A 13,177-nucleotide genomic window follows, 5' to 3' on the forward strand; every position below is an offset into this window, starting at 1 on the left:
TTCTCTTTTCCTGTCCAGTTTGGCAGTTTTACAGCTTACCAGATTAAAGTGACTGCAACCTTGGTGGGCTCTCCCTAAGTTTCAGTTTAGCAAGGATTTATTTTTACCAGCCAAAGGGGCTTGTCAGGACACTGTGGATTGGATACATATATAGTGGGTACACAGAGCTGATGTAATAGCCATATGATGTGGCTATATGGAGTTGATTATAATGTAAGTTTAAATGTTTGCATATGGAGTTGTAAAAGGCTTCCAGTAATAGTAATGACGGCATCATTTCATAGGCTCTGTAAATTTATGGTAGGGATATAAGGAGTCAAACAGGGGAAAAGAGTCTTTCATAACGTCCGTTGCCAAGAAAATCGGTGGGTTAGTTTTGTGACCATTGATTTTTATTAAGTTTTTTCTGTTAGAGATTTGATTAATTGAATTAGCCAAATTGCTTCAAAACTACATTCAGGTAGTATTAGTTAATGCATTGTTTATTGCATGTTTGCATTCATACATCATGAGTTGAGTGTTGAGTTAAGTGTTGGGGCAGCCCTCCCATGTGACACATGGTCTAACACACCTGTACACTATAGCTTTATCAGGATGTGGACGCTCAGAGGTAGTATCTCTCTTTCTTTCTCTCCGTCTCATTCTCTCTGTCCCCCTCTCTCTACATCTCTCTCCTTCTGTGTCTCTCCCTTTGAGACATAAAGTGTTGTCAAAATGGAGCTGAAAGTGAAACGTTGAGCACCCTTCGGTTAACGACCCTCGGTGTTTATCAGGAACTGATTAAACGTGCAGCGTTTTTGAAGGCACGCCAGTGTGTTCACGCCTCCGCAGAAACAGCGTAAAGTTTATGTGGCTCCCAGCGCGGAGCTCCATGCCAAGTCGCCACACTCGGCTGGCGCCTCGTTCCATATCACGGGCCATTGGGGGCAGTGAAAGGGAAGGCTTTATAGACCTGGAGGGCCGGGGGCTCTGAGGTCCCCGGGCTTTACTTAACCTTTGGGTGGCAGACCTGCCTCAGAAGTTAACATGACAAATAGCCTGTTCCTAGCAAATCATCAGTCTCACCCATCAGCACCAAACTTTGATGAAATAAACAAAAAGCAAACTTTTTTTTCGCCACAAGTCACCGTGATTTTGAACGCCACAGAGTTGATTCGGTGAGGCGGGGTGGGGGGTTCTTTTTAGTAAATGAAGCATATCTCGGAGCGGGGCCAATTTAAAAACTTGACGTAATCTGACACATTTTGCTCCTTTATTAAGAGCTGTTTTTTACAGTCGCTGTTGTTGTTTTAGCCTTTATTACTGCGGCCTCCCACTGTATGTCGGGTAGCGGAAAGAAATGGCTTATTTTTCATAGCACCATTCTAATAGTGCTCCTGTGCCAGCTGCTTTGTAGTTTTAATGAACCAAGTAAAGGGTTGCTCTCAGAGCCCGGCTAGCACTTCTTGGTCACAGCTAACAGAGTCTGTCTGCAGACCTCTCTCTGACCTCCTGGCTGGCTGTGGGGGGAACTGGAGGGCAATCAACCCCTTTCTTTTGTATGTAGCTGTGAAAGTAGATGCTACCAGTAGAGGCTGAAGTAACATTCCCCATGTAATCTTATCCATCTTGTAGCCACAATTGCAATCAGTTGCGGCAGGGCGTGTGCTCACTGTAGACTTAACAGGCATCGTACATTATGGTCAGCATGTAGTTTTGTGCTCTGTAGCTGTTCATATTTAGAGGCAGTGGAATCCATTTTGATTGTATGTTAGTGATTGATTTGGCTGGATCTGCTTCTTCCTGTCCTCAGTAACAGCAGTGAGAATGGAGTTGTACATTTTTGTACCTTCTTACAAGCATCTGCTGGTTCTTTTTTTAATCTTTATAGTCTTGGGCCTGGTTTCAGTTAACTCACAGCTGAAAGTAAGTATTGCTTTTATTGACAGCTGTAGTTCGGCAAATTCAGCAATCATCAAAATCAGTGGAAAGAATTGGGTTTTCATTGAAAAAAGCAGGACTTGCATTTTTTTGCCAATCAAAGTTCAGGACAAATGCATCTGTGAAGCCTAAGTAGTGCAGTCATGTAATCTGTATTACTTATGTTTTTTTTATGTTTTTCCTGCTTCATAACACCCTGTTTTGGAATCTACATTTGTGTATTCTACGTATGTAACATTATTACATGTACATATATGGTATGTAACAATGTAATAATGTATGTAAATGTAAATGCATTGAGCTTGTCCCACCATTATGCCCTGTGCGCATATGCAGGAGTGCTGAAGTGAGACAAATGCAGTCCTCTGATACACTTGCACACAGTGCAGTCAACATTTGTCACACTGCGAGTCATGCAGTGGACTACAGAGGAGTGGGTGCTCATTGGAGGATAGATGCTACTCTGCTGACATCATCCAGGCATCTCAGTGGCACCTGACGAGCGTCAGGGTGCCTCAGGCTGGAGACATGAGGAAACCCTGGTTGATTCACCCTCCTTCATGTGTTGTATAGCACCTGTTCTACAGTGTCATCTCTGTTTTTGTTATGTTAATTATTTGTAGTGTTTGTACAGTGTCATGGTGTATGCTGTGATGCGTGAATTTGCTAAATGCCATGCTTGTAATAGCATTGAATTAATAAAATTATAGTATTTTATAGTAGATTGCAAACACAACTCCTCTGCTCTTTTACTTTAAAATGATAAAATGTTAATAAAGGCTCACGTTAAAATCATGTATGCATAAATCGCGTTGTATCACACTAGGAAGTACTGTGGCGTTGAAGAAGGGAGATCAGTACCATCAAGATACGCTGACTTTGTATAACGTGATGCATATACTGTTACTCCACCTCTAACCATTTCTGCCTGTTCACAGTTCTTTCTCAGATAAGATATTCAGATGAGGTTACGCAACTGATAAATTCATTACTTCAAGACTTGAAATCTAAAGAGATGTAACTTTCTCTCAGGATGTGGTTATGCGTTTGTCTTTTTGTGCATGATAACGTCAGAAAAGCATTGCACCACTTCTGGACGGCTTTACGCGGTTGAGATCTGCCCCCTAGTGTCATCAGTATGCAATTACATGAGGAAAAGTTTTGGCTGTCACTTGATTACATGTTATATAGCTCTCCACATATTTGGCATTAGCACATTAGTCCTCGAGCCAGGCAAATAAGCCTTACTAAAAATACAGCAGCAGTTTCATAATCATGGTTTTGAGCAAGTACGCGTGTATGTCTTACACTGGGTGTTGATTGTCAATGTCCTCAATATTATACTTTTTTTTGGAATATTTTAATTAACACAAAATTATTCTGCTCACTTTGGAATTCTGCTGGCCATGCGTTGTTCTCCTTGAGTTACTTTCACAGTATTTTCTTCATGCTGAAATGAAACCACCCAGTTTCCTGGTGAAATTGTGTCAGTGCTCAGCTGTTTATCCTGTTGTACACATGCTGTAAACAAATGATGTAAATTTAAGTTTACTTTTAGCGCTGCCCCTGAATACAAAACTTGTCTGAAATGTAGTTGATGCAGTTGTAATACATGTATTTTCACTACCAAAAAAGGCCTGTGTTACACACAGTATCTCATTTGGACAACATGCCCATTGTGCTACCATCAAAAATCTTAATAACCTATATCAGAGTTCACTGCTCACAAAACTCTTAGAATGAAGGATCCCCAGTGATCAGCTCTTTTGGAGCTGAAAGACGGCATGCTCTGGTGTTTTTCCTCTTCCTGTGGTTAAGCAGAGGAGGCAACTCAAGTTTTTGTTATTCTCTCAGTAGCACAGTCAGTCTGTCACACGATGCAACTGAAGCAGTAAAGATCCCTCCATGGCTGAGAAGAGGGGTCTGAGGCTAGGTGTAAGAATGTCAATATTGCTGTGAGGATTATGTGGTGTGGCCTGGGTTCTCTTTGCTGGCTGGGCTTTGTGGACCCATCTTCATAGTGGCAATGACCTGTATGTGCTAGGGGGCCGTCTAAAATCTCCCATTTCCTTTCCCAGGACATCAACGTGTGCATCCTGGAGAATTACCCAGAGTGCTCAAACCCCCGCCTCTTTTACATCATTCCCTATTTCTGTGGACAGCACCCCCAGTGCAGGTAAGGGATTTTGACTTGTACTATGATGTGGAGACAACACGTATGTGTCTTATGATGCAAACAGGCAAACATGCTAATAACCTTATTAACATAATTGCCCTGTCAGTTAGGGGATTGGTTTCGTATCTTACTTCCTCCTGAAATTCTTGTTAGCTTCAAGATACCCTTTTTGTAGCAGTTGCAAATTTTTCGATTAAAAGTGTTTTGCTGTGACAGTTACTGCCTTCTTCCAGAACCAGACTGCCCAGGGACCTTAATATTCCATTTTGTTTTAACATTATTTTGTTTACTTGACATTGTTAACCCATATCCATGGAGTGTTACATAGGTTGCAGTTAATGTTCTGTATATTTATACAGCTGGATGTTTGCCGCAGCATTGTGGGTTCATTACACTGCCTACGGGTATAATAGCAGTGACCCACTGGGGAATTGAACCCGCAGCCTTCTGGTTAGATTACATTACTGCTATGCCACATGTCTGCCTCATTTTACTGTTTACTGTAGTTCACCGCAGCTCATTTCTTTGTACGCATTTTTCTGCTTCCACACGTGGCAAGCATGCATACTGCCTGTCTACTGTACGTATGTCTAAGGGTATTTCATAGATACTTCTTGAATGCTTCAGACTCCCCATAGGAATAGCCCTCTTGCACGCAGAAGTAATATTTGTATTAGGTTAAAAAGGGGGCATGGGAAAAGAGTCTCTTTCCTGTGTATGGGCCCAGCTATAGCATTCTAATATGGCTTTAGATCCAGCCTGACTGTTTGGCTTCTTGCCTCCAGTGTACCTGATCAGCTCATTATGTTTTTTCTATATTCTGTAATCTTTTTTTTTTTGATGTATTAAAATAATATGTACAAATGCACAATATCACACTGAATGCCATAATTCAAATGTAAAGACATTTTCTTTCATTTGTTTGGAGCACTTTTGTTTGATTACAACTATACTCGTGTACTGTTTAGAAATTGTACATGACAAAAAATTCATCAAGTGTGAAATGTACATCTTACAGATGAATGAATAAATAATCATGTCAGTAGTAATAGTAATTATTATTATTGTGCTGGAGCCCTTATCCAGCAGAAGGAGGTACAAGTGCAGACTATGAAATAGCCAAGCAGGCACAGTACAACAAAAACAACACCCAACTCCAAAAAGACACCACAATGCTGCAAATACACTTTTTTTTGCACAAATTCCCAAATATAATTACACTAAATTACTACCACCTGCTTCTTTAAAATAACTCCTGGTGATTTGGAGTCTACATATGGTGTGCTGAAAGACCTGAAAGAAAAGCATCTTCCCTGTGAGGCTGGATTTCATCCTGTCCTTGTTATCAAGCAGCTAATTGCAATTTAGGTGGTTCACAGTTGGGTCCTCTCATTTCACTGAGGGTTTGAATTTATTTGTCCAGCTGCTCCTAGTGTGTGGGCAATGTAGGCACCCCTGAAGTGCTCTTACAAATCACTGAGTATTGTTCCTGTCTGATGTTTATGGTGGCCTTTTTTCTTTGATTGCGCTGAAATGAAAGATGTATGATGCAGTAGATATTTCTGGTTGTGATAACAGTGATTGTGGTTGAATCTGAGCCTGCATCTTAGAGCACAACATCTCACCTCTGTTGACCCATTTATTGGTCCTGTACTTTGAGCAGTGTCTTCAGGAAAGTTTGGTAAAGTTTGAAATGTTAAAGCTTGTGTAAAATGTTAATTACATTAGTAATAGTTTCAGTCAAAGTGATGCTTTGGGATTAAATTGAGGCAGTAGTGGCTATTAAATAGCAGTAGTGACTGTTGCAGTGGTGGTAGGGATTGTTGGTGTCATGGTAGTGACTGTTGCAGTGGCGTTAATGACTGGTGGAGTGGCGGTAGTGACTGTTTGAATGGCGGTAGTGACCGTAAGAGTGACAGCAGTGGCTGTTGAACAGTAATGAATGTGTCTCTAACAGTGAGAGTGGCTTATCTTACGCGCAGGGAGCCTGGCATCTGGGCGTTGGAGCGCGCCAAGCAGAACGTTATGGAGAACTTCCTCCTGGTGGGCATCCTGGAGGAGCTGGAGGACGTTCTCCTCCTCCTGGAGCGTCTCTTACCTCACTTCTTCACTGACGTCCTCAGTATCTACAAGAGCCCAGGTAGCCTACTCTCCTCGCCTCAGTTCCTCATCCTGTCTCCTTCCCACAGCACTGACACATACACGCCTAGAACAAAATGCCCATTTTGGGGTGTGCTCACTCAATACACCAACAGAGTTCTAATGGAATGGTGAGAACTCTCCTCTCTTCACATCATGTGGCCTATGTGAACATCAAACCATGTTTTGATGTGAATGGAACATGTTCCCCTTTAATTATATACATGTAACTGCTTGAATGATTTTCTCTTCTTTCACTTGAGTGAGAGCTTTTTTTGTTAGTGGACATGTAATTAGGCTTGGTGCCATACAGATCCATAGGATTTGATGTTGCACGGAATGTGTAACAGCAGTCTGTGTCTTCTGTTAAAATACATAAGCAAGGAACTGGCATATGAGCTTCAAAAGACAATAATGGCCCAAATGATATTTCATAAGCACAAGCTAGGAGTTTAATATATTACGTTCACACTGCTTTATGACAATAATCTTTTCAAATTTCTTTTCAGCCCATGGGTTAGGATGTGCAATACATACATCAAAACTTTGCCCGCGGACATGATTATGATGCAAATAAAGCTGTCAGATTTGTCTTGCTCCAACACGTTTGTCTTCCTCCAACAGACTTTTTATGGGATGTCTTGTCTGCATTTGACATGACATGGCTTTGAGAATTCACCTCGTATATAACAGATTGAACATTTTACAAACACTTTCCACTTAATAGGCCAGACTCCCCTCCCCATGCTGCAAAGTCCAGGGCTGAGTGTGACTCTCAGTTCAGTGGTAATTGAAAACGTAGGAGGGCATTGCGTAGGGAACTGGGCCTGTCTTGTGTAACGCTTAAGGAGGTCAGGTGATCTTAGGCGGGGGAACAATAGCCCAGGCTGTGTACGCCCCTCCACCTACTGCGGCATGGGGGCTTTATTGAACCCACACGGAAGTCACATTGTTATGGTGACTGTTACGACACAAAGCACTTTTTCCCGCCAAAGCCAAGTCCCCCGTGTCAGGCCGCTGAAAGAACAAAGCGCTTAACGGTGTTTAGCATTCCAGAAAAAGGGATCTTCACAGTAAAAAGCAACGTAACATTTTGTGCTCAGTCATATACTGTAGATGTATCCTTCAGCTTGACTTCATTTTTTATTTCAACTGAAAGCAGTTTTCAGCAGTTATGGGGGAAGAGAACCACTTTCTGTCTGAGGTTACCACATGCTAGCAATAAGTCACTAATCTGAACCTGTCACAGCGTTTTGCTGTGGAGGGAAAAGCATTTTGATTGATTTAGATTAGTTGTTGATTGACAACACGTGGTGGCTCAACTCAATAAGTGGTTCTCATGCCCATCATTAGAAAACCATCTGTCAAAGACATCTGTCAGTTGTCCTCTGTCATGTGGAATTAGTTTTTGCTGCAGTTTCCAGCTGTGGACACTTGGTGGAGACATGGGGTCTGTTGTGGAGTAATGAGGTTTTAACGTCACAAACAGCAAACCAAGACAACAGAATGATATATATTTATATATATATATATAATTTTTAATTTTTTATTTTTTTATTCATTCAAGCTAAGAAAATATATAAAGAGATCCACTTCTGTAGTTCTTTGAAAATCGACTGATCTATTAATCAGCTTATATTTATTAGTTGCATTTTCACAACTGTCGTAGAGCACTGATCGTCCATTTTCTACAAGATTCCATTTTGGCTTTGGCGATGGGTGTTTGTGCTGGGCCCGTCACATTCCTGCATGTAACACCTCTGTCTATCGCTCTCCGCCTCGCAGAGTACAGGAAGATGGGCAACTTGACAGGAACGGTGCGCAAGCACACGCCCACCCTGGAGGCCCTTCAGGTGCTTTACCAGCGTATGAGGTACGAGTACGAATTTTACAACTTCATCAGGGACCAGTTCCACCTCATGAAGAAGAAGATCGGCCTCAAGTCAGTCTCCCCGCCCACGAACCAGCCCAGCTTCCTGATGAACTTGGCCCTGAAGACTCAGGAGCCCCTGGAAGAGGAGGAGGAGCAGGAGCTGGAGGAGGAGCTGGAGGACGCCAACAGCTGGTTGGTGCAGCCCTGAGCGTCAGCCGGGAGGAGGAGGCGCGGCCAGCGTTTCGGGAGGGAGGGGGAAGGGGCGCAGCCCTGTTTCAGCATTCCCAGGAGCTGGGGGTGTGGATGACGACAATATCCGTGTTTTTACGGGTACCCATTCTAGCCAGTGGGACACAAGCATTTTGCTAAGGTGTGCAGGATTTCAGAGTCTTCAAAAATGGACTTTATTGTCTTTCAACGATCAGTCTCAAGCAGTTTGTTTTTTTTTTTGCTCAGTTCAGGAGACTGTTCTGTGTGAATTTCTCCAGGTGTGGTGTGTGAGATGAATATGGACTTCTCAGAAAGATGTGCTGTCAGGAGAAAGCTGTGTGTAAGTGGATGCAAAGTAAGGCAATGCCAGCCGGAGGTGGAGGACAAGTGCTTCAAAAGTTGCCAGGGAAACGCCAGTCAGGGAGGTTCCAAGGCTGCCACAAGGGCTGATGGGAAGGCAGTGTACAGTATGAAATACATGTGAGCCCTCACTCACACGGATGCACTGTGAGAACTTCCCTATTCAGCGAAGCTCAGTGCAATCATGTGTCCGCTACAGAGAGTGATTGTCACCCCCTTCAGTAAGGATAAGAGCATAGTAACTCATGCATTGCAAGGATAAGGATGTTGATGTTGATGATTTACAGTTAGTTAATTGTGTCTTTGTCAAGACTTGTGCTGTGTCTCTCCTCTTTTCTGACCAAGTCAGATACATGTGGATTCTGCTGGAGTTGAGACGCCCTACTCTGCAGCATGAGTGGGCATGTAAATGCCCACTGCAGAGTGTGACGCCGCTCCCTAGAGCCAGAACAGGAGATTGATTAGGTGATTAGGTCCCTGGCCTTAGTTACCCGGGCCTTGCTTTTTTTTACTCAGCGAGTGAATCATTTCTCTTTGCGTGCTGTCCCCTCTGTGAAAAAAGAGAGGTGCTCATGTGGTGGCCGTTGGAACTCCTCTGAACGCAGTCGTGCCAAACCGTGACGCTGTGCCAGACCTGTCCAGGAATTCTCTCAATGCAGGCTAGCGCACTGCTTGGGGATGGTGACGTGGTGACAGGTGCTTTCAAATGCAAATGCACAACTTTTCAAAACCAAAACAAAGAATGGTGATATTCTGACCGTGCGTGTGAATCCACGTCTGAAACAGTTGTGGTGGCGCTGAGGTGCAAATAGGGGAGGCAGAGAGCTGGCCTTCAAACTGATTACAGTCCTGATAATAATCCTTCATTAATATGATTATCAGTGTTATCAAGAGCACCCATCAGCAGCTGATTCCCTTTGACCTGATTGTCTCTAAAGTAGTAACCCAACCTTCATGCGCTTCCTGTTACATCATTAAAGGTCAATGTAGCATCATTTTGAGTATAACAACAATCTCTATTTAACTAAACCAATTATTTTATTTTTTGTCATTGTAACTAATGATTATGTGAAGTGCACAAAGAGTTTTTTTAATGTTTGTTCATCCTGCAAAAAATGGTTCAGGATCACTTTCAAATGGTCTCTCCTTCTCCTGTTTGTAGCTCACAGACGGCCACTGAGATACATATACCTGTAACATACCGGTACACATGTGTATATACGCTTGTGTATATACAGGTAATGTGCCAATACATATACATCCTAATCATTGTTCAGAGTTGTGTCTGTTCAGCTCACAATGCCTCGTTATTTGCAATTTTTTATTTCAGTGCTGTTGTGTGCATCGATTAAAAGGATGACAAAATGTTGGTGGTTGAACAGAATTGCCAAAGCACTGGAGACATCAAGGCGAATCCATCAAACTTCACAAAAAAATTAACAGTATTTGAAAGTGAATTTGTGATTTGAGTGCTATTGTAGAGAAATGTTGACTTAAACACAATGATTATTCAGTAGAATCAGACACCAAGTACACCAAAATATGAATTCAGAGAATTCAAATTTGAATGTGTTTGCCTTTTGAACTGACACATAGTGGGTTGTGACATTAGTAAGACCATGTAAAAAAAAAAAAAAGAAAAAACAGAAAATAAGCTGTTTTCGCGATTTGAAAAACGTTATGGAACAGTTATGTTCCATTGCCTTTCCATTGTTATGTTTGTGCATTCTTAAACAGGTCACAGTATGATCTTAATGTTGTTTAATGATGATGTTTGTCAAAGCTTTGCCATAAACTAAATCAGCCGTTTACAGCAAAAAGCCAAGCATGTATGCTGGACAACTGCCATATTTCAGGTAACACAGAACTGAGAGCTGAAATTTTCCAAACCAAATCTCTAACAAACTGTCAGCCATAGGTTTACTGTTACATTATGTATATAAAACTAACTGACATTCATAATATCTAACGTATTTCAGATTTCAAAAGACCGAACCTATAGTTTTTTGCTCAACATCAATAAATACCGTTCCCTTCCTTACATCCCCATATGAATTTGTCACAAGAGAAGTTGGCACATAATATAAGAGGTCATTTGCTATAATCTGGTATAACTACACATGCCATAATACATGCCAGTTTAATATACAGCTGTTTATATTTAAAAATTGTACTGTGTTCTGGATTATCTTTTGACAGTTTAATTTATTATATGTGTACATTGCATTCCAGATGTATGTTTCTCAGGAAAGAAAACAAAAAGGTGTTTTAGAGAGAATTTGTGCTTCAGCATTCGGCATCTAACAATTATCAAGTATGTGTTATTAGCATTTAGCAGAGTTTTAAGTACTTTAATAAATCTTTGAACTGCTTAAATGCCCATTTCCTTGAGGAAAAAAGGTTTTCTAGAAATGGAACACTCCATTTTCTTGGACATCTTTGAAAATAAATATCTTCTAAATGTTGTGTTCTTAGTTTGTGATCTCACTGTTATTTCTTGAAATGTGTTTTTAGCCACATAACGTAACATAACCTCCACTCCAATGCCTTCCCAATGATTCCTCTTCTCTTTGCCAACTAAACTAATCCAGATCTTTACAGCATCACATGGCTGTAAACCTGCTGGTCAAAGCAGCTGTTTTTACTTCATTGACAGGAAATGTTTGTCTATTCATTGGCTCAGTGATCTGGCAATTAATAGAGATTTTTTTTTTTTTTTGCTCTGCAGGCATCTCTGAATATTTTGGGAGAGTTTGCATAAAATAAATGTAGATGATTCACTAACTGGCAGTATGTGGCTTGAGATTAACTAAATAATTTAGGAGACCATGGTGTCCTGGTGGGCCATGTTTGGCAGTGAGGGGGAATACACTCACCACATTTAGCAGAGTTGGCAGTGTTTATTTAAAGAAGAGGCGCTTCTCTGTTTGAGGACCAAATAATATTTGTTACCCAGGGAGCAGAGTACAGCACTACTTATTTCCACTGTTTTACCCTCATATTCATGTGACGCTGGTACATGTCAAATATTGACCCATTTAGAGACTTCACGCTGCCTGTTAGCTGTGGACTAGACTATAGTGCTGTTGAGGCTAGTATTTTTGGCTGAAAGCTCGCAAAGAGAGTAATGTGAGTTTGTTTAATAACGTTCAGTTCAAACTACTTTAGAGCCATATACACACACAGTAGATGTATGTGGCTTTGAAAGCTTTGAAAAATTGTTGGAAACGCTGCTTTTCATTTTTTGTAGTGTGCTTATGCAGTATATGATGACTGAAATGCACAGCCGTTGAAAAACAATATTTGTAATGTTTTGTGATAGCTGCAGTTAATTATGCCCTCTATCAACCTCTGTGACTTTTCTTTATGTGTAGTTTCTTTTGAGTCAGTCACTGCCCCACTGGTATCCCTCTTGTATAGACCTCCACTTAGCTTCTTCTCACCGGCTTCTTCTGTTCCTCTCTTCCATTGGCTATTCATATTCCACTACCCGCTCCCTTCCCATCATGTGTGGCTCCTATCAGCTGTTCCTTAAGTTCCACTCACTGACCATCGGGCCTGTCTATTGGCTGTTTCCTCAGGCTCCTCTCACTGACTCCACTTTTGTGTGTCTGCTGTTGGCTGTTGCTCAGGTTGCCCCCCTCTGGTGCTGTCTCTCTTGGAATCCTGGCCCTGCCTGCTTGAGTAGGTTCTATTTTTTCATCATGGACTCCTCTCCTTGCTGGGATCGGAGCCATCAACCCTGACAGACTCGAGCTTCATTCCAGCAACCAAAGAGCACCCCTTAGGCCGGCAGCCAGCAGGTTAATTATAAACTGATGGGGGTGGAGCCACAGAACAGCCACTATCTCTGCAGCACCCACGCAAGTCCAGATCTGTGCACTGCACACTGGTTTCTACCAGAACCACTGATAGCCTGCAACATGTCTTCATTTTACAGACAGCTTATCAGCACTGGACCTTAAATGGCTTGATACAAAACTTCTACACCACACTGAACACTATCATTTTACCCTAATAATAATGCCATCAGGAATTTTAACCTGCAACAAGTCCAGTCCCTGTAACCACAACTTAATACTGTTTCCACATGTTTAGCAAGAAATACAGTATGTGTAGACAGTTACATAAAAAGTGAGTTTTTATGTTGGTATTTGACAGCAAGGGGAAAATGCCACTAAGGGTGGACCCCCAGTCAACCTGAGGCATTAGAAGCATTGTTTGTTTTTAAATTACATTTGCATAGACCAGAGATCTCTTTGTCTCTGGGAACCTTCCAAAATCTGCCATTTTGAGAAGGAAGCTTAGATGTGACTGTTGAACTTTGTCAGGCCTGTAGCCAATGTGGTGAATACAGTGGTGTGAAAGTTAGAGTACAGTGCCGAACCTGCGCTCCTTGACAGGAAATGCACGCTTCTAGTGGGAGTTCTATCTGAATGCACTGAACAGCTGATGTCTCTGCCAGATGTGGGACTGAAGTCTTTTTTTATTGCTCGTCT

The 13,177-nt window shown here is 41.8% G+C and overlaps 1 protein-coding gene across 1 annotated transcript in view; it reads left to right on the plus strand.

The window, feature by feature from the left end:
* Window positions 1–10,214, plus strand: part of usta (uronyl 2-sulfotransferase a) — a 63,807-nt gene extending 53,593 nt beyond the window's left edge. Inside the window, exons 6-8 of the mRNA XM_036549866.1 lie at window positions 3,999–4,096; window positions 6,079–6,236; window positions 8,021–10,214. Of these exons, the coding sequence (XP_036405759.1) occupies window positions 3,999–4,096; window positions 6,079–6,236; window positions 8,021–8,316 (552 nt within the window). The 3' untranslated portion in view covers window positions 8,317–10,214. The remainder of the gene's footprint in view (window positions 1–3,998; window positions 4,097–6,078; window positions 6,237–8,020) is intronic.
* Window positions 10,215–13,177: the final 2,963 nt, after the last annotated feature.

Source organism: Megalops cyprinoides, chromosome 17, assembly GCF_013368585.1.
Source record: "Megalops cyprinoides isolate fMegCyp1 chromosome 17, fMegCyp1.pri, whole genome shotgun sequence".
NCBI lineage: Eukaryota > Metazoa > Chordata > Actinopteri > Elopiformes > Megalopidae > Megalops > Megalops cyprinoides.